General features: G+C 32.3%; 2 protein-coding genes across 3 annotated transcripts; both read right to left on the bottom strand.

The window, feature by feature from the left end:
• Positions 1-7,838: 7,838 nt before the first annotated feature.
• LOC132600388 (glutaredoxin-C4) lies at positions 7,839-12,721 on the bottom strand. Its single transcript, XM_060313511.1, has 4 exons — positions 12,187-12,721; positions 9,663-9,736; positions 8,231-8,329; positions 7,839-8,143 (listed from the first exon to the last, which is right to left on the bottom strand). Exons 1-4 carry the CDS (start codon positions 12,354-12,356, stop codon positions 8,070-8,072), a joined length of 417 nt encoding a protein of 138 aa, XP_060169494.1. The 5' UTR covers positions 12,357-12,721; the 3' UTR covers positions 7,839-8,069.
• Positions 12,722-13,994: 1,273 nt separating this feature from the next.
• On the bottom strand, positions 13,995-19,693 carry LOC132600387 (uncharacterized). 2 transcript variants are annotated; one of them, XM_060313510.1, is made up of 7 exons: positions 17,916-19,693; positions 17,277-17,469; positions 17,126-17,166; positions 16,841-16,910; positions 15,269-16,716; positions 15,126-15,182; positions 13,995-14,526 (listed from the first exon to the last, which is right to left on the bottom strand). In XM_060313510.1, the coding sequence occupies exons 1-7, from the start codon at positions 17,985-17,987 to the stop codon at positions 14,353-14,355; spliced, it is 2,055 nt and encodes a 684-aa protein (XP_060169493.1). In that variant the 5' UTR covers positions 17,988-19,693; the 3' UTR covers positions 13,995-14,352. The 2 variants fall into 2 exon arrangements, with proteins under 2 accessions (XP_060169493.1, XP_060169492.1); XM_060313509.1 differs by having other exon boundaries at positions 17,126-17,172; positions 17,916-19,692.
• Between the last annotated feature and the right edge of the window lie 1,085 nt (positions 19,694-20,778).

Below are 20,778 nucleotides of genomic sequence, written 5' to 3'. Positions count from 1 at the left end.
AATAGTAAATACATGATAAGATTCATTGTACTTTTTCACAGCTGGTTTATTGATTTGGTTTCACATTGATGATCCTTCTTTAATTTCTCGATTATTTTTCTCAAACGAAAGGGATAATCATTATTTGAAACTTCCAAGAAAAATAAAGAATCTGAGTGATGATGGAAAATTATGTGTTTTTGGTGAATACATATGATAACGAATCTCTGCATAGTTTATGCTCACAAATGCATAAATGTTATTGTCAAAATTAATTTTTATATCTTATTTAAGTAATCTGTGCTTATTTTTTATTTAACACTTGAAAAATATAAGTTCAAGTTTTTCTAATTAACAAAAAACTGAAACCTATATGTTCTTGAGTTCACACGAGCACATATGAATAATTTTTTGATTTTCATTTATTTGGGAAGTGACATAAAACAAAATCTATAACTATTTGTTAGTTCATTATTATTAGAATAAGTTAAATAGTATGTTGGGAGATCATGCAAAATGTGGGAGGTGGGGCTGGGGGTGGGAGCGGGGAGGGGGAGGAAGGAGAGACAAAGAGAGCGGGAATGAGTTATTGCTCATATTCTACTCAAATTGTTTGCTCTAATACTTTTAACAAATAAACTCTCAGAGTATTAAATTTATTAGCATAAGAAATAAAAAATATTTTAGATTATATTAATAGAGAAATTATATTATGAATAAGACCGTGTAATGGAAGACTTAATAAGTAGAACCAAATTTAAAAATATTGAATATAAAGAAATTCAAGTACCACATTAAAAATTTAAGAATTAAATTAATTTCTTATGTGGGTGACTCTAAAATATAGCATTTATAAGTTCTTGTGCTTTCCAAATCATATTTAGACGTAAGTTACTTAACTAATAATTATGTCAAGTAAACCTTTTATTTATTAATGATATGATCTTTTTTATATGTTATAGATCAACAATTAATCAGGATTCTATAATGAATAGGGTTAATCACTACAAGATTTAGATTTTGCTAAATTAATATAATCTAATGTGTTCAAATAAGAAAAATTATAATTAAAATTGCACATATTATTAATTTATATATGTCAAATGATATTTTTTTTAATTATATCAAGCAAATAAGGTGATAATTTTTTATGATTAATTTCATTTGACGCTGACCGCGCATTGGGTGGGTACGGATACTAGTAAAATCAAAAAAGCAAAGGTGGGATTAGACCTGGCAACCGGTTTGCCATTACCGGTTTTAACCGGTAACCGAACCGGTTAAACCGGAACCGGTAGAACCGGTTAACCGTTTAATGGTTTACCGGTTCGGTTCCAATATTTTGGAAACCGGAACCGGTTAAACCGGTAAAACCGGAACCGGACCGGTTAAACCGGTAAAAAATAAAAAATAAAAAATAAAAAAAAAACTATATAAGTAAGTATATATAGTATATAGGACATATATATATAAGTATATATAGTATATATATTAAGTTATACACATTTATAAGTATATATAGTATATAAATATATATAGTATATATATATATTAAGTATATATAGTAGATATGTATATACATATATTTAGTATATATATTAAGTTATACATATATATATATAAGTATATATAGTATATAGTACATATATATAAGTATGTATAGTATATATACATATATATAGTATATATATTAAGTTATACATATATTTAGTATATATATTAAGTTATACATATATATATATATATAAGTATATATAGTATATATACATATATATAGTATATATATTAAGTTATACATATATTTAGTATATATATTAAGTTATACATATATATATATAAGTATATATAGTATATAGTACATATATATAAGTATGTATAGTATATATATTAAGTTATACACATATATAAGTATATATATTAAGTTATACATATATATAAGTATATATAGTATATAGTACATATATATATAGTATATATATTAAGTTATACATATATATAAGTATATATATTAAGTTATACACATATATAAGTATATAGAGTATATAGTACAAATATATTAAGTATATATAGTATATATAGTAGATATGTATAAGTTATACATATATTTAGTATATAGTACATATATATTAAGTATATATAGTAGATATGTATACATATATATAGTATATATATTAAGTTATACATATATTTAGTATATATATTAAGTTATACATATATATAGTATATATAATAAGTTATACATATATATATAAGTATATATAGTATATAGTACATATATATAAGTATGTATAGTATATATATATTAAGTTATACATATATATAAGTATATGTAAGTTATACATATATATGTATACGAAAAACACTATTCTGTATTGCTGACTTGCTGTTAGGCTGTTAGTCAGTAAATATTTAAACTTTAATTATAAAGTTGTATAACATATGAAAATATAGCTACAATATACAAATAAATACTATAATATATATATAATACAAAAAATAAAAAAAAAATAGATTTTAACCACTTCAAACCGGACCGGTTCCGATTTGAGGTTTAAAACCGGTTAACCGGAACCGGCCGGTTCCTTAACCGGTTCCATAACCGGTTCGGGTTGGAACCGGTTGCCAGGCATAGGTGGGATAGAAGAAAATGTTGAATAAGTAGGCATGGTAAACGCCATAAATGGCGGTCCATTTTTTTTTTTATTTAAAAAGACCAAAAGCCTATAGGGGTGGAAGATTCATTTAATATGTTTTATTCAAAGTTCCCTCTAGTTCACGCAATATTGCTAGCGTGCTACTACTTTCTTGTTTCGTTTCGTCCTTAGGGTCATGCTTCACTGAGGCAAGACTTCTACCAAGACCGGCCAAATCCAACTTGAAGATTGATCATGACCAACTCTCTAATCTTAAAATCAAAGTCAAGAAGAAGGAGTCCAAATTTGATAATGCATAGCAGACCTCTTATCCGTTATTGCTCATTTTGTCAATTTCTTTAGATGTACATCCTCTATTAGCACTGTCCTGAACTATAAAGGCCACAAATTGTACAAGCAGGACGTATTTATCCATCGCACTCCACATAGAGGCAAGGATAATACTCCTCCTAATTGTATATCTTTCTCTTTGGTTGATAGATATAGGTTGGGGTCTGCCTAACCCCACTCCATAATGGAGGATTTATATAAAAAAAAAGTCATCCCATAAATATCTAAATGCATGAAATTATACTATGTATATAAGTCAAATGTTAACGTACATACTAAATTTTCAAAGTATGGTTGAACATTCTTATCGAAATTTCTGACTTCGCCGGTATTGTTCTGTTATGTTATCATTATAAATAAATAACATATATGTGAATGATGTGCAAGAACATTTTAAATTATCATGATAGGAAATTTTGAAATTTGTTGTCTAAAACAAGTCATAATATTCTCTCTATTCACTTTTACTTATCCACTATACTAAAAATATATTTTCACTTTAGGCAACCTTTAACATTAATCACTTATTCTCCAAATCATTTTCCAAGACTTAAGACTAAACATTAATTGATAAGGGTATTGTGGTAAAATACTCATATCAATTATTATTTCTTAAAGTATGTGTAAAGTCTAAAGTGGACAATTAAAAGTGAACGGAAGGAGCAATACTAGGAAAAGATGTTTTTCTCGCCAATGGTGACAAATTTGTACTATAAAACATGATTTTCCATACTTTGGGAAAACACATGATGGGAAACAGGTTCTACTGAAATGTTGGGACTCCATACTTTTTTCATGTGAAAATACTATTATTTAAATTTTCTCACCCGACATTCAGTGGGAAATAACCACTGAACATTTTTCAGTGGAAAACAGTGGGAAAATATAGATTTTTTGGTAATGGAGTATATATTCGTATACGTATAAAATGAGAAGTTTAAAGTTATTTTTTTTAATATAATTTTTTTTTCTAAACTGACTAAAAAAGACAGTGCATCATACATAAATTGAGACGGAGGTAGTATAATTTTCAGTAAGGGACTTTTGGCTAATCGTGCACAATTGTCATTATGAAACATTGCCGAATGTTGATGGCTGTTAATTTAATTAAGGACGTGCATGCATGCACGGTTTCTTGAGGTTGATAGAGCTAAGCTTGTACTATAATTTATTAGTACTAGACAAATTAACAAGTTGATACATATTGACTAAATGCTTCCACTGTCACATGGAGCTAATGGCTGCTGTTTCCTTAATTCATTGAGCCAATAAATCAACGATGTCCTTCTCCCCTAACTTTTTTTCTGCAAAAAAGGGAAACGGTCATTTTGGATAATCTTCAGAAAGGTTATTTAAGGAAAAACTAGATAGTTGTAGTTTCTGAGAAAAAAAAAATCTGAGTGAAACAATTTTCCTTAATTAATTTTTTTGGGTTCGAAATTTGCATCAAGGCTGTTTTTTTACTTTTAAAAAACGTTAATATTTTGAGTTTAAAAAGAAAACTCTTGAAACTTTATGAATTAATCACAGAAGTTTATTTAAAAATTCAAATTTGAAACGCTAGATAAAATAGCTAGTACTTCTTCTATGAGTAATGCATTATTGGTTGAAGGAAAATCGCATGTTGTTGTATCTAGTCTACAATCTGTGACTATCTATGTGCCCAATCAACTGTCGATTTTCATAATTTGCTTTGAAAACGTTATAATTATTAAGTAGATTCTTGGACATCCAAGAAAAATCCTAGGTGATCCAGATCAAATTTGATACATCCACCAAGCATAATAGGATCTAAGGCCGAGCGGCCGAGCGAATATTCAAACTTTATAGGTTCTAGATTTTTTAAACAATGACTTCAAGTGCTAATATAAACATTTAATATGTGTATATATTTAATAATTTTTTAACATAAATACATTGTTCGAGCAAAAATTACTGAGTTCCGAACCCCCAAGCGGGCTTCTACCCCCGCCACAATAAAGGATATGGTACGTTTTCACCAATCACTCAACTGTTGTTTCGTCGAACAACTCAAAAGTTGTTTCAAGAATTTCTGGATTTGTTATGAAATAAATCCATAAGTTGCTGGAATATAAAATTGAAGTTGTTGCAACGACTTCGATAATTGCTGAAATATTTCATATTTGTATTGTCGTCCTCATCTTTAAATTATTTGTTGAAGTCTCCAGTTCATCTGATCATAATAACAACTTATGAGTCTAGTTACACCTATCTTGTGTCACGTCGTAGTGGAAATATAATTTTTCTTTCATTGCTGAGTTCTGGTGTCTTGGGAAATTAAAAGTTCAAATTGATTTTAAATGGTGATAAGAAAATCTTGTTATAAAATTGAACCATCGAATTTTAATAAGACAGTCAAAGGTAACTACAGGGGGTCAACATCGACTTGATTGAGCAATGCTTAAAGATATTTATGAAAACTTAGAGTCCGGAGCCAAAATTGCTTATTTTTGCATAGAGTGTCTTTTTTTTTTATACCATAATGAGCATTTCGTTGATATAATCAACGAAATGCCCAGCATTTACTGTTCATAGCCGCAACAATTTTTTTTATTTTTTTTTGTTTGCAGTTCGTGAACTGCTTAACGAAATAGCAGTTTTTTTTTTTTTTTTTTGTATTTCGTGAATAAAAACGAATTTTTTTTTTTTTTTTTTTTTTTTGCATTTCGTGACACAATCAACGAAATAGAATTTTTTTTTTTTTATTTCGTGAATAAAAACGAAAACTGATTTGTTTTGTTTTGTTTTTTTCGCATTTCGTGACACAATCAACGAAATAGGTGTTTTTTTTTTTTTTGTATTTCGTGAATAAAAAAAGAAATAGGAAATTATAATTTTTTTTTGGGGTGGTGAAGTTATATATATATATGAATGAAATAAAAAAAATATATAATTTCCTATTTATATATATATATATATATATATATATATATATATATATATATATATATATATGAATGAAATATATATATATATATATATATATATATATATGTATGAATGAAATATATATGTATGAAATATTTTCCTATTTCGTTGGTATATAAACGAAAAAAAACATATATATATTCATCTTATTTCATTGGCATATGAACGAAATAATATATATATATATATATATATATATATATATATATATATATATATATATATATATTTATATATATATGAATGAAATAAAAATATATATTTTTATTTCATTCATAATTTATTTTTTCATTCATATATATATATATATATATATATATATATATATATATATATATATATATATATTTTCGTTTATATACCAACGAAATAGGAAAATATTTCATACATATATATTTCATTCATATATATATTTCATTCATACATATATTTCATTCATATATATATATATATATATATATATATATATATATATAAATAGGAAATTATATATATTTTTTTATATATAAATAGGAAATTATATATATTTTTTTATTTCATTCATATATATATATAACTTCACCACCCCAAAAAAAAAATATAATTTCCTATTTCTTTTTTTATTCACGAAATACAAAAAAAAAAACACCTATTTCGTTGATTGTGTCACGAAATGCGAAAAAAAACAAAACAAAACAAATCAGTTTTCGTTTTTATTCACGAAATTAAAAAAAAAATCTATTTCGTTGATTGTGTCACGAAATGAAAAAAAAAAAAAAAAAAACTGCTATTTCGTTAAGTAGTTCACGAACTGCAAACAAAAAAAAAATATTGTTGTGGCTATGAACAGTATATGCTGGGCATTTCGTTGAATAATCAACGAAATGCCCATTATGGTATAAAAAAAAAAGACACCCTATTTTGGTCTAATGGCTCCAAAAATATGCCATTTTGGCTCCGGACTCTGAAAACTTACATCTGTTACTGTTAGGAGTAAAAATGTGTTATATATTACTCCATCTGTTTCAATTTTATGTGAACCCATTTGACTAGATACGGTGTTTAAGAAATAAGAAAAGACCTTTAAACTTACGGTGTCAAATGAATCACATATATTTTGTATGACACTGACTAATAAGAAAATAAATTTACTTAAATTGCAACGGAGGGAGAAGTAGATAAAAATAGTAAGGTGTAAGTATCATATATATCGCTTTTATCCACATAATAATCGACGTGATACTTGAGCCAAGATAGTGAAAAGAAAAACAAATTGATAGTTATAGGAGTCATTTATTTGTTTAGACAAGGGAAGATAATTCATGTGTGGCACAATTTTGTGACTTGTAGTAATTATTGTAATAGTTTTACTGTATATGCTCTTTCATAGCCCTTTCCCGTTTTAACCACCTATAATTACGGAAAACATGTCTGGTTGGTTAAATATTGTTAATGGAAATAGTAATTCATTATTCCTAACAATAGGTCAATTCACAATAAAATTCCATCATGAAGTTTAACTTGTGAAATAATGCTAATTCTACTGTATTACTATCTGATGCGCAAAAAGCTACATGGACGTAATCCAAGATTTTAAAGCAAACAATTACTGTCTCAGTTCATCTGATCATAACATCGACAAGTTAAGAAATTATTTATTCCTGGCTTGGATTGATGTTAAATTGTTGAAGTACCTTTTGTTACTATTGGACAAGTTTCTATTTTATGATCCTAAGAAGAAATATATTGAACTTGCTTTCTCAATGTATGTTATGTGCATGTAATAGTTATTTATGCATGGTTTTTACATATATGTGTTGGTAATAACATAGATCAGCATATATCATTTTAGGCATACATTAGATTTGTTTTCCTCAAATGTTTTTTTGCCCCCTTCAATCCTATGATATGAAGGAATCATCATTCTCTTATGAATGGACAGTGTCAGATCTGCAAATACTTGTTCTTATTGAAAGAGGCTCATGCTTCCAAATTTCAGGAAATCCAAAAAGGATATAACCTAAACTGGGTAGCAAGAAGTCTTAACAGATTACAATCACCAGCTTCTCCAACCTCCACACACCTCAAAGGAGACGAAAGGCTGCAAAAAAAACTTATGGTGATCATATCACATTACAGAGCCATTGAATTTGAAACTACTATGTAACAAATTCAGCTTTAAAGATCATCTTTTTTGGCATTAACACCAAGAAGTTTAGCTAGCTCCCCGTTTTCGTAGGCATCAACGGTATCTGTACAGTATTTAACATTGTAAGCACAGGATTATGACTATCCAAAGGCAGCAGAGCACTAAGATATGTTTGTTTTTGGTAGCTTACCATCTGATCCTCCGATATGCTTTCCGTTAATGAAAACTTGTGGCACGGTACGTCTGCCAACCATCTCACTAAGGGCATCCTGGATACTCCAGCCATCATCTGACAAGAGGAGAAACAGAATTCTACTGTTTAAAAACAGATCTTTTTCACCTTCTACATTGAGTTCAAATAGTTAATGCTGCAAATCAGTGTTGTCAAATGCAAAAAGTTCTAAAAAAACCTCTCCAGGTTCTATTGGGGCTTTAAGCGCAAACCCAATAGAGGAAAAGAATTTCTAAGAAATGTAATTCAAGAAAAAAAGTAACAAATTCATTTAATAATGTTTCCTTAAAAACTAATGCACTTATTTCCGATTATATTTGTTGTTTAGTGCCACTTGATTCAAAATGAACTCACGGGCATTGACCGTGCACGCTTAGTGCTGAACCGCAGCTTAAGTGAGGGAAAGCACCCTCCCTGAGCTTTTTCTAAAGCTTCAAGGGTTCGGGTTGTTGCTAGGTGTAAATGCTTAGCTAAGTGTAGAACTTTCTTCACTGAAGAAGTACAGACCTAAAAGTTAGCCACCCATCACGGCGGTGGAAGACCCTCAATTTAGAGCAAACAAAAGAGAAGCGAGAGAAAATAACATGGGACATATAGGAGCTTTAGTGTTCCCTTTATATGTTAAAAAGACCTCCAATTAACCAAACGAAAGAAAAGGAGGTAAGACAAAATAACATGGATGTCATCTAATAAATTAATTTAGAACTGTTACCTTTATCAAAAAAAAAAAAAAAATTATTACATGTGTTACTTTTCCCCACTTGCCTCTCAATTCATTGTTTCATTCCCTGCAAAGTACCCACAATTTTAAATCAACAAGAGGTGTAAGCTCAAGACATTTATAAACCCTTTTGGATCCATACGCTTTTCTGGATAAGTTATATAAACCCTTCTGAATTCCATTACACATGTTGGACATCATAATCTATAACCTTTGTAACGGGAAACCATAAATCTCTATATATGTTAATATTTACCAGTGGCCCTCAAATTTGGACTTAATGGTGAGAAGCCAGCTTAAATGGTTGGGTTTTGATAAATGACATGAAATTTGACCATTCGGCCAAAACTTTATATCTCTGGAGATTTAAGTGTAAATATGAGGTTCCCATTAGTCTGCATGTTATAATGCATGCAATAACGCTTCTCCCACTTTCAATTAACTGGAAGTGTTTCTTTATTATAATTGGATAAGTCCAATTGACTGGAAGTGTTTCAATCCCTTGTGAAGAAATCGTAGAAAATTAATGTGATTGCAAGCCTAATGAGATGTAATCCGTTGTGGCTAACAATTTTACTTAGCTAATGAAATCCATTCTAAACAATTGACAAAACATGTGGGGATTGATAAAGGAAATTTGGGGGTGAGACTGAGGGAATGGAAGGATACCTCTCTCATCAAGTTCAATGACATAAGGTTTTTGCTTCAACTCTTTAAATACAGCCTTTGCTTTCCTACAGTATCTGCAAAACAATAGAAAATTGATGCAAACAATTAATCTACCATACATAAACACAAATTAAAATTGTTTGCATGTCAGGACATTAGTTATCAGTAGTTTTGATTCTTTTGGATCTCAAACATTCTTATAGGTCCATGTTGTATTGCCTCAGCAATATTGTGTGCGTCATATTTACAATCTAGCAAATGAACTAAAATTTACTTGGCAACTTTAGAATTCAAAAGCGAGCACATAATGGGAACTTGGGGCAAAAGCCCATTTAACTGTCCTTTTAGTGATGAAACATAATCCTTTAATCAATTTGAACGATGCATTCAGCAGGTAAAAGCACCATTTCTCTGATATGTCCTCAGATTTTAAGCAGAGAGCATATTGCAGTATTGCACACAACATAGTTTAAATGCAATTCTCCCCAACCCCACCCAACGTCACCTATGTCCCTCCCTCTAAATGCATGACTCTGCCATATAACTTATGGAGAAATAGTTATGGAACAATAAACCAAAGCAAGTCAAAATTCAGCCACTATGTTTTTATCATACCATTTTCTTCAAAGACTTGAGCACCCTCATGCCAATTCAATTATTATAATGAGCAGAGTCTGACCAATATCTTTCTCCTCCAAGTCAAGCCTAGCCCCTACTTATCGTTCAAGCCCCTGAATATGGATACTATTTACTTCTTATGAAAAGCTTGGTATCTCTTTGAATTTTGTAATCCATGATCCTAAGAAGGCACCAAACCCCACTTTGTGGGATTACCCCGGGTACGTTGTTGTTGTTGTTGCTGTTGCTCCTAAGAAGGCAAAATATATTTCCTAAAGGTGAATACAAGAAAACAAAATAGAAGAAAAACCCACTCATTAAAACAATTCCTTGTTTATCCATTTAGGGGTGCCGAGGGTCTATTGCAAACAGCCTCTCTACCCCACAAAAGGTTGGGTAAGGTCTGCGTACACCCCACCCTCCCCAGACCCCACTTGGGATCACACTTAATATGTTGTTGTTGTAGTTTTATTGTTCTCTATTTATGGGTCGAATGGCCAAAGCCTTCTGAAAGGTAATTGATCTGCAAATGGAAGGGAAAATAAGGATATTCTCGTACTCTTATTTTTTATGACAATGAAAACTGCAGCCGCTGCCCTTCTGATGCGCACAGGGTAAACCCCACTCCTGTGCAATAGCCCGCAAATCACACAGGAGAGATAACCGCACAAGGCAAGCCTTGTGCGACGAGCTCGACCCAGAAGGCAAATCCCCTGCTATCCATTATGGAAGCCCCATACTCAACCAACTTAGCCGCCCTTGCAGATATTCTCGTATTCTTGAAAGTTCGAACCATAGATTTCTGATAGTATAATATTTGAAATAGGAATTAATTTTCCTCTGCCACCTCACCTTTCATGTAATTTCCTCCTGTCTAATTAAACAAGCTGTGATTGCACATGCTCCTTTAATCTCTTTGCTCGCATCACCTTTTAGGGAAAAAGATAGATCCTTGGTCTCTTTAATTAGATATCATATGAGCAAGGTAAATCAAACTTCTTTTTCGTATAGCGGATGTACTATACTATTTAGCTTTATCAATTGACAGTTGACACGCACCAACGTTAACAAGTCCAAACAACTTTAATAGAAAGAGACAACCATTTTTGCTTTCTCTTCCTTTGATCTTAAGATTCAACTATAACCTTGCCAAATAATATCATAAAGATTATTACAATAAATAAGTCAAAGACAACTAATAAAAGAAGGTATGATGCTAAAGCAAAATCAAGAAAAGAGCTAAATCACTGTAAAAAGGGGGGAATGTCCCACATTTTTTCATATATGCATCCAATAATTCACTCGTCTACGAATACCAAAATCAAGATCTTTTGCAAAGTCACAAGAAAAGCTTCTTCCTTACATGCTTCAATGTTATTCAAGATCCCTTCGCCCCAATTTTTGTCGCAGCTTTTAGATTTCGAGAGTCGCACAAGTTTTCTTTGACCGAAATTTTTTCATATGCCTTTTAAATAGTTTGAATTTACAATTAATTGGACTTACTATACTTTTTAAGTAGTTTCCAAATATGTAAATTTTATTTCAAAAAGCTTAAAGATTCCATATATCAATTCACTGTCAAAATTAAAACGTTTGGCTCTCGTAATCCAAACTATGCCACATAAATTAGGACGGAGTGAGTGTCTTTTTTGCATAATGTCAATTACATTTATTCCAACAAATGTTCAAATTTATCAAAGACACAAACTTTATGCTCACTTTCAGCAGAATAACTCTACCCCACAAAAAGGGTCTCCCAAATTTGGAACTTATCATATCAATTTGAGAAATAACAATCAAAATATGATCTAGAAATTACAAATGAAGCAAAACCCAAGAAACAGAATCATATAAGCTAAAAAAAAAAAGCACCAAGAAAGGTATATTAAAGGGAGAGAAAACTAACGGGCAATATGATTTGGAGAAGATAACAATGGAATGAGATGAAATTGTCTTTCTAACAAAGGAAGAGGAATCTCCAGCTTCAGCTAATGTTGATGTGTATAACAATACAGTTACAGATACTACCAATAACAAAATGGGTACTGAAATTGAATACATAGCTGATTTCGCCATTTTTGAGTTGAACACTACTTTGGTATTTCAAGATCTTGTTGGATTCAAGTTCTCAAAAGGAAAAGGTATATTTATGTGATTGGGCTTTGGGCCTTGTTTTTTGGTTATGGGCCTGGTAACAAAAGGACAATTCGCAGGAATAATTGAGAGAAGGATTCAGGAATCGACTCCCCTCGATTCGAGATCGGAAAGAAGGGTATGGAGTTTCTTCGAGGAATGATCTCTTGTGGCAGTATGCAGATTCTCGAGGGCCCTAGCTTCTCGTCCCAGTCAATCTCCTTCTGGATCAAGGCCAGACATGACCCCGAAGATATCGACCTTTACCTCGAATAGGTCTTCAGCTTCAATTTGGGCATGTTGTATGATGTATATCTTGGGGTGGTCTATAATTTTTGCCCCTCAAATTGCTGGTCTATAATTTTTGCTCTTCAGCGCTTTAAGTAACGAAAAAGTGGTCAAAAGCACCCCTGACATTGAAAAACAAATGGATCTATGACCTAATTTCGCAAGGCAAGGTTTCACATAAACTATGCTTATTCGGGTAAAGTTACATAGAAACAATGTTTTCCCGGCATAGTTCTGTAAAAATTAAGTTATCCGACATAATTTCATTTCTACAAAACTTTTACCGGACAAGGCATAGTTTCTATGTAACTTTGCCTCAGTAGACATAAATTCTACGAAACCTTGCCTTGCGAATTTTCCTTTTTACCCTGCTTGGGATCGAACCCAGAATCTCTGGTTTTGTAGACCGGCGAATAAGAATTCTTTGACCGACAAATTTTCATTAAGTGAGAAGCAGGGCAAAAATTAAAAACCAGCGATTTGAGGGACAAAAATTAAAGACCAATCCATATGAAGGACAATCCGCTCAAAAGTGTAGGAGATTTTGATAAATAGCCACTTTTACTAGGTGATTTACAAGAATGACCTTTGTAATGTGTGGTTTTAAATTTTTGACCTCATTTTCCCTATAAGCACAATTTCAAGTTTAATAAGTTTTGCCCCATGTGCAACACTTATGACTTTGGACCTTGAAAGTTTGCTTGTGGGGCAAACTAGGCACAAGTTCAAGACCATCTATTTTACTTATGACTTTGGACCTTGAAAGTTTGCTTGTGGGGCAAACTAGGCACAAGTTCAAGACCATCTATTTTCAAGGTAGTACCATTTCAAAACTAAATGAAATTAAGTTATTTTTAATAAGTAAATACTCCTTTTTTCGTATTGCTTTGAAATGTCTGTCGGTGTGCCGAGGGTCTACCGAAATAGGCTCTCGACCTGCCAATGTAGGGTTAAGATTTACGCACACTCTACCCTCTTCAGATCCCACCTTGTGAAATTTCACTAGGTATATTGTTGGTGACTTCAAGACTAGCACTAGTTGTTAATGGCTAATGATACAATCAACCAGTAAATTATGACTTAAATTATTCCTCGTTAGGACTCATCCAGTACTTCAGAATGAAGTACTAAGATTATTGAATCATTAGAATTACTTCGATATATCTTTCTCAAAGACAAAAACACCCAAAGTAGCACATATACATTGACTGATGAGGTCAAATTCCTAACAAGTTATTACAGCCACATAATAATTAAATGGACTTAATAGGTTAAGAAACATTTGCACCATCCATGAATCAACAAAGATAACAACTGAAACCACTTTCTTCAGTCTTGCACATATTGTGACCAATAAGTATTCTCTAACAAAAATGATTTTAACTAGAATAGAAGTAGTTACAATCTGTTAGAAATTTGCATCTCTAGTTTGAACTTGTACAAGTTTAGAATTAGTTACTGCTTGCAAAACATATATACTACTAAGATTTTTGCTGTCAAAGGTATCTATCTTTTTTTCACAGGTATGATCCTTCTAAGTACCTTTAGTATCTAATATGTGAGATTCAATCCGTGCATCCAAACTAGTGGAAACCGGTTTCCTGGTAGAATTCACTTGGGTTACAGGACAAAAATGTTGGGTTTTGCTCACTCATAGAGAAGCAGTAGTATCAGACTCCACATTCGAAGAAGAGGCAACGGATGCAGTTGGAGAGATTCTTGATCTACGTTGCCTCGAATATGGATAGATGACAGCAAGCTCCCGAACACGGTTTAACACATCGTGAGGAATTGAGCGCACACCGTGCTTCTTGTTTGCATCAACCTGCAGCAAATCTTGTAGTTTGAATTAAAAATAGCCATAAAAGATGCTAAGCCATTAAGAGAGAGCTGAGGATGAACAAATGAGATTCAAAGGAGCAAATGTCTTAGGTTAGATTTAACACCTGACTGGTGGTTCGTTTCATTTTTTATGGGCATGTATGGAGTATGATATATCGACATGGTTTTTGCATCATAATACTAATCTGCTAAAAAATGTAGTATAGGAGTTGACTAAGTCTTTTAGGCAATCAACTTTCTACCATTACATAATGAAGCTTCTAGTAAAACTTCGCTATTCAAGAAAATTCAAGCACCGGCCAGTACTTTCACATATATTCCTCGTATAACCTGAACCTCAAAAGAGAATATCACATCCAGAGGATAAGAAAAGACCATAAAAAAGATGTAGTAGATCAAACAGATGGCACGAATACTTATCTCTGTGCCATAGAATAATCACGCTTAAATTGTAACAACATAACGAAATTTTTTCCATGAAATTGATGTTCCGATAATTATGTGCAAGAAATCATAAAATAAAGTTGAATTTTGAATTAAAATTGCATTAGAGGTTTTCAATTGATAGGAAGAATACGATACCCCTCTCTGGCTCTGCAATCGTCGGCTGCTTTTCCTCAGAAGATTCCGCCATTTGTCCTGACAGAAGCAATGGACTAAAAAAATCAGACCAAAAAAATAACATGGAAAGAGGGAAAATTATATGTTGCTAGACGGTAAAGTACCTTCAAATCAGCTGGACTTCGATGCACAGATGATTGGAAAAACATCCTCCTTATATCACTCCATCTACCAACTCCATACTTGGAAACACCCTCCACCAACTTTACGACCTCAGGTGTTGACCAATACTTGTGTTTTCTGTATTGGTTAGTGCCTCGGGTATCGGTCCATATAGTCCAATCATCTTCAGATGTACTATCACTTGACTGGTCAGAAAGAGTGCCAGAAGAACCTTGTGCCAAAGGCCGGTCCTCAATTGGCAAACCAGGTGGAATTAGGACGCATCCAACTTGAGAATTTCTTTTACCAAGACCTTGTGATGATACTTTGACTCCTCTGTGGTAGTATCGCCGACCAAATCCTCCTCGTGAAGGTTTACATTTCAGATACTGTTCAGATATTCCTGATTTCGTTCCATCACATTTTACATTTTCTTCAGCTGGCTCCTTGCTATCCCATTTGAAGGAATTCCATTGGATATGTTCTCTCCTTTTCACGTGTTGAACCCTTGGCTTTCTTCTGAAATTGAATATACTAGCAAAGGCCGTAGATGCTGTAAGGAGATCTTCACTCGAATCAAGAGAGAATTTTGGAAAACTGAAATTCTTGTCTGACATCTCGTGGTTTTGCAAGCCAAATGTTCTATGGGGTTGCAGCCATTGCTTATCCGCAACTGAAGTTTGACGTCCAAACATCTCTGAAGTTTGACGTCCAAACATCTTCGGGAATACCTCGAGTAGTTTATTAGTTGACATGTCATCAAGTTTGTCTACTAGCACAGAATCATGATCAGATGAGGTACTTGCATCAGACAACTTTAACACATGAATGCCGCAATTTCTTCCGTCTAAATCAGCTAGCTGGTTCTCCAAATTCACATTCCCTATACAGGATATATCTCTTGTGACATCATGGAGGGCAGGACTCTCTTCCACAGGTTCCTGCTTATCTGCGACTGAAGTTTGATGTCCAAACATCTTCCTGAACACCTCAAGTAGTTTATCAGTCGACATGTCATCAAATTTGTCTAATAGAATAGCATCATGATCAGATGAGGTACTTGCATCAGACAACTTCAACACATGAAAGCCACAATTTCTTCTGTCTGAATTAGCAAGATGGTTCTCCAAATTCACGTCCCCTATACAGGATCTTGTGACATCATGGAGGATGGATGTCTCTTCCTCAAGTTCAATATCTAATAACTTTTCAGTTTGATGTCCAAACATCTTCCCGAACACCTCGAGTAGTTTATCAGTTGACATGCCATCAAATTTGTCTAATAGCATAGCATCATGATCAGATGAGGTACTTGCATCAGACAACACATGAATGCCACAATTTCTTCCATCTGAATCCAAAAGCCGGTTCTCCGAATTCACATTCCCTATACAGGAAGTATCTCTTGTGACATCATGGAGGGTGGGAGTCTCTTCCTCGAGTTCAACATCTAACAAACAGATAAAAGGACTGAAATTAACTTATCAGTTGAATGACATTTAATTAGGACAGAATCAAAGGAAGAAACGGAAAGAATAGACAGGCATGATACAGGAGAGGCAACAACTCCATACCCAAAAGGTAATCTTCACATGAAATGGAGAAATGATTTTCATCATATCCATTCGACAATCCATCAAGAAACTGCAAAATCAGATATCTACAAATGATTGGTAATAATGGAAGGCTATGGAACAACAAAGTAGTAATACGTGCCAATATTTATGGAATTTTCTCATTCAAGGCAAGATTAAACTCATAGAATTCAAACTAATCAGAAATAATGTGAACAAATTAGAACACATAAAGCTCTAGAATATACGAGTAACAAATTATGCCTGCTCACTAGGGTAACATACCTTCTCCCTTGTTTTATCATCTTCATTAAGATCTCTTTGAACTGCATCTAGATGAAAGGCCAGATATCAAAATATCATTAGTTATGGGAAAAAACTAAGATAAATTGAACAGTCATCTGATTCGCATTGCTCAAGTTGTTATGACTATTACCGCGATCGCTTTTTATTAAGACAGACTCCAGAGCTGAAAACTCCTTAAAGTAGCTCTCTGGAACACTGAATGTACATGTGTTAAAACCTAGAAGAGTATCAATTATATCATCATACTCAGGTTCTGCTAATAAATATTCCACTCCTATTGCTTCCTCCTCTGATGCAAAATAAACCGATGCACCGCCTACAACCTAAAATATCAGAACAGTTTTGAGCACAATAAGGTAAAAATATTGATCAAAATGTGCACAATATTCAAGAACAGCTAAAAATGCCAAGTTCAAAAGTTCCAAATCCTTCAAGTGGAAACAGCAAGGTGCTGTTTGGTTGCAGGTTAGAGTTATACAGATACTAGCAGGGGAGGGATTAGTTATTCAGGGTTTAGTTATTCATGTATTAGTTATTCCATCTTCTTAACCTGCAGAAAATAATACATAAATTGACTCATAACTTATACAAGTTGTAGTTATGCGGGATTATAAACTGGTAACCAAACACCATACTTGGTGTGTTGAATTTTATACATAACAACTAAAATGCTACCAAACATGGTACTACTTGTACTGGTTTTAATATATGGATAATTCACTTCCTAACCAGCAACCAAACTAGTCGTCCACCAGAATATTAAGCTAACCTGTTCAGGCTCGTGTTGAAAGATCTTTGCATTCCCATTCGGTGTCTTCCAGTTGTTCTCTAACGAATCCATAGCAGTTTGCAATTAACCCGTCTGTCCAAGTTTACCTAACACATTCTTGAGAATATATACCAGAACAAGAAAAAATTCAGCCTCAGCATAAAAAAAGTAGCTTTGAATGTCAAATTGAGATAAGCATAGGTACTCGCCCTGACAGCTATAGTCTACCATAAAATAAGGCAGCCTAGTGCACGAAACATCACGCGTTTACGCAGGGTCCAGGGAAGGGCCCAAACCCGAAGGAGTGATGTGTATTTGTAGTGGTGCAAAAAGAACCAATGATAGGTATATGAAGAAGTAATTGTCAGTAACAACTAGTGTACTTTATCCATTTGGGAATACTTAATGGAAATACTAAGTGAATAGCATCCTTTAGGCATATACATTTACCTTGTATTCCAGAGGTACGGGGTCATAAAAATTAAGAAAAGAACATAATACAGTTAGACCTCTCTATAACGGCATCGTTTGTCCGAAAACCTTTTGGTTGTTATAGAGAACATAGTATAATATATCATAATATGAAAAATAGGCTCCAAAGAAAAGTTGGCCGTTATAATGAAATGTTGTCATAGAGGATGACTGTTATAGAGAGGTTCGACTATAATTGATTTAGCCACTACAAATGTTACTGAATTAGAAGCTCCATAGATTTCAAAATAACCATTAAGAAAATGCATTACCAACTAAATAGAATCATCTAATCCGTAAATTATGGAACAAAAATTTGACTAAACACCCCACCAGAGTCTCTCAGTATATATATAGGCCATTTCTTTTTAATTTTAAATTTGATAACCAAAGGTCAACAACAACAACAACATACCCAGTGAAATCCCACAATGTGGGGTCTGGGGAGGGTAAAGTGTACGCAGACCTTACCCCTATCTCGGTAAGATAGGGAGGTTGTTTCTGAAAGACCCTCAGCTCAAAAGAAAACATGACGAGAAAAGGTCAGATAAAAGCACAAGCAGTTCAAAGCAAAATGAAAATGAAACTACTGAAATCGAAAAAGTCATGATAAAGCAGTCTGTTGATAACCAAAGGTCATCCCTAGGAAATATCAACTAAAACTTCAGCAACATGAACATATATAAAATAAAACAAACTTGTCTATGCAATCAATAGTGTAACAAAAAGCTAGTACTAAAAGATTAATGTGGACAAAACAAATGATTCAAGAAGTATAAGAAAATGCATGCATAAAAACACAAAGGAAAAGGTAAAAAACAGAGCCTTTGTATAAACAAGAACCAAATGCATCTCTGATCATACTTCCATTTCACTAATACAAACAAAAAAAAATCCATTTTTTACACTAAAACCAAAAAATAAACAAACCCCACATAAAATAATCACATTAAATGCATGGTTCCGCTATTTCAGTAATGTGAGCTGGTTTTTTTCTTTTCATTTACTTCATTTTATAAGAAAATGCATGCAAATGCAACCCAAAAAAAACAAAACAAAGGGAAAAAAGAAAAGAAACTTGTATAAACAAGAACCAAAGGCACCACTGATCAAAAAAGATTCATTTTTTGTACTCAAAAATAAAAAAAAATAAAAAACCCCACTTAAAATAATCACATTAAATGCATTGAAATAACTAAAAAAAACAAAAAAAAATATATCAGGTACCTCTGTTTCAGTAGCTGTAGCTGATTTTTTTTGTTTTTTTGACACACAGAAGTGGAGACGGATGTGAAGTGACATGCATAAGGAAATTGAAATTGTGGGGTTGGGGTCCGGAAAAAGTGACACGTGGAGTTTGGTGGTTGACTGTTTGAGAAATTGTACAACCTTAAAAATGGATTTGGAGAAATTCTGTGTGAATACCCCTTTTCAACTCATTATCGTAATACTCATCACGATAAAAACATAAAAAAAAATTGTTCACTTAATTTTTTTTTCCAAAAGTGTGTTTATTTATAAATAATTAATTTTACTTTTTCAAATTTTTACCTTTTTCAAAAAAAAAAAATTATTACACAGGGTAGGGGGAGTAGAAAATTTGCACCTATTAAGTGCTATGTGAACAAATTTCAATATCTATTTAATTAGGGGCAGTTTAATTAAATTATTTATTTTTATCTAGGAGTTAGTATTTTTTTAAAAGTAAGTGGACACTCTTTTTAATCGGCGGGAGTAATATTTTAGATTTACATTCTACGTATAATCCGAATATTAGAATTTTGTATTTGATTCTACCTTTATTCACTTCATTTTAAATAATGTATGCTCCCTTGTCCCAAAAAAAAAAAAAAAAAACAGAGGAGGAGTGAAAGATTATTTAATTGTCGCTGTAAATAGAATTTTTTAATTTTAAAATAATAAAGCTAAGTACTAAATACTCCATATTTGTACTCCATCCGTCCCAAAATAAGTGTCAGCTTAGCAAAAATAAAAAAATTAATAAATACAATATAAAATTTAGGAAAAATGTTTAAAATACACATCAACCTTTGCCCGAATTTGCTGTAACACACATAACCTTTACGGGGGTCCTATTATCCCCTGGATATATTTTTAAAGAACTTTTTTTTTTGCATTTATCGAGTGAGCTGGATAACAATTCAAACACGTGCTGAACAAAATGTCAAAAACAAAGGAGTCCAGTCATCTTCAGCTCATTTCACTCTTCAAACAAAACAAAAAATTAGAAGTCTCTCCTGCACTCTTAATTTTTTTCATAGAGAAAGCAGTTGATTCTCTTCGAATTTGATCTTGTGAATCACTATATTCTTTCATAATCGAGTCTTGACTTGTTTCGCGTTGGATTTTGGTTTGATTTTTTCAGATAAAT

This window comes from Lycium barbarum, chromosome 6 (assembly GCF_019175385.1).
Source record: "Lycium barbarum isolate Lr01 chromosome 6, ASM1917538v2, whole genome shotgun sequence".
Taxonomy (NCBI): Eukaryota; Viridiplantae; Streptophyta; class Magnoliopsida; order Solanales; family Solanaceae; genus Lycium; species Lycium barbarum.
Note: the sequence above shows the minus strand (reverse complement) of the source record. Positions and strands in the feature narration are given on the sequence as shown.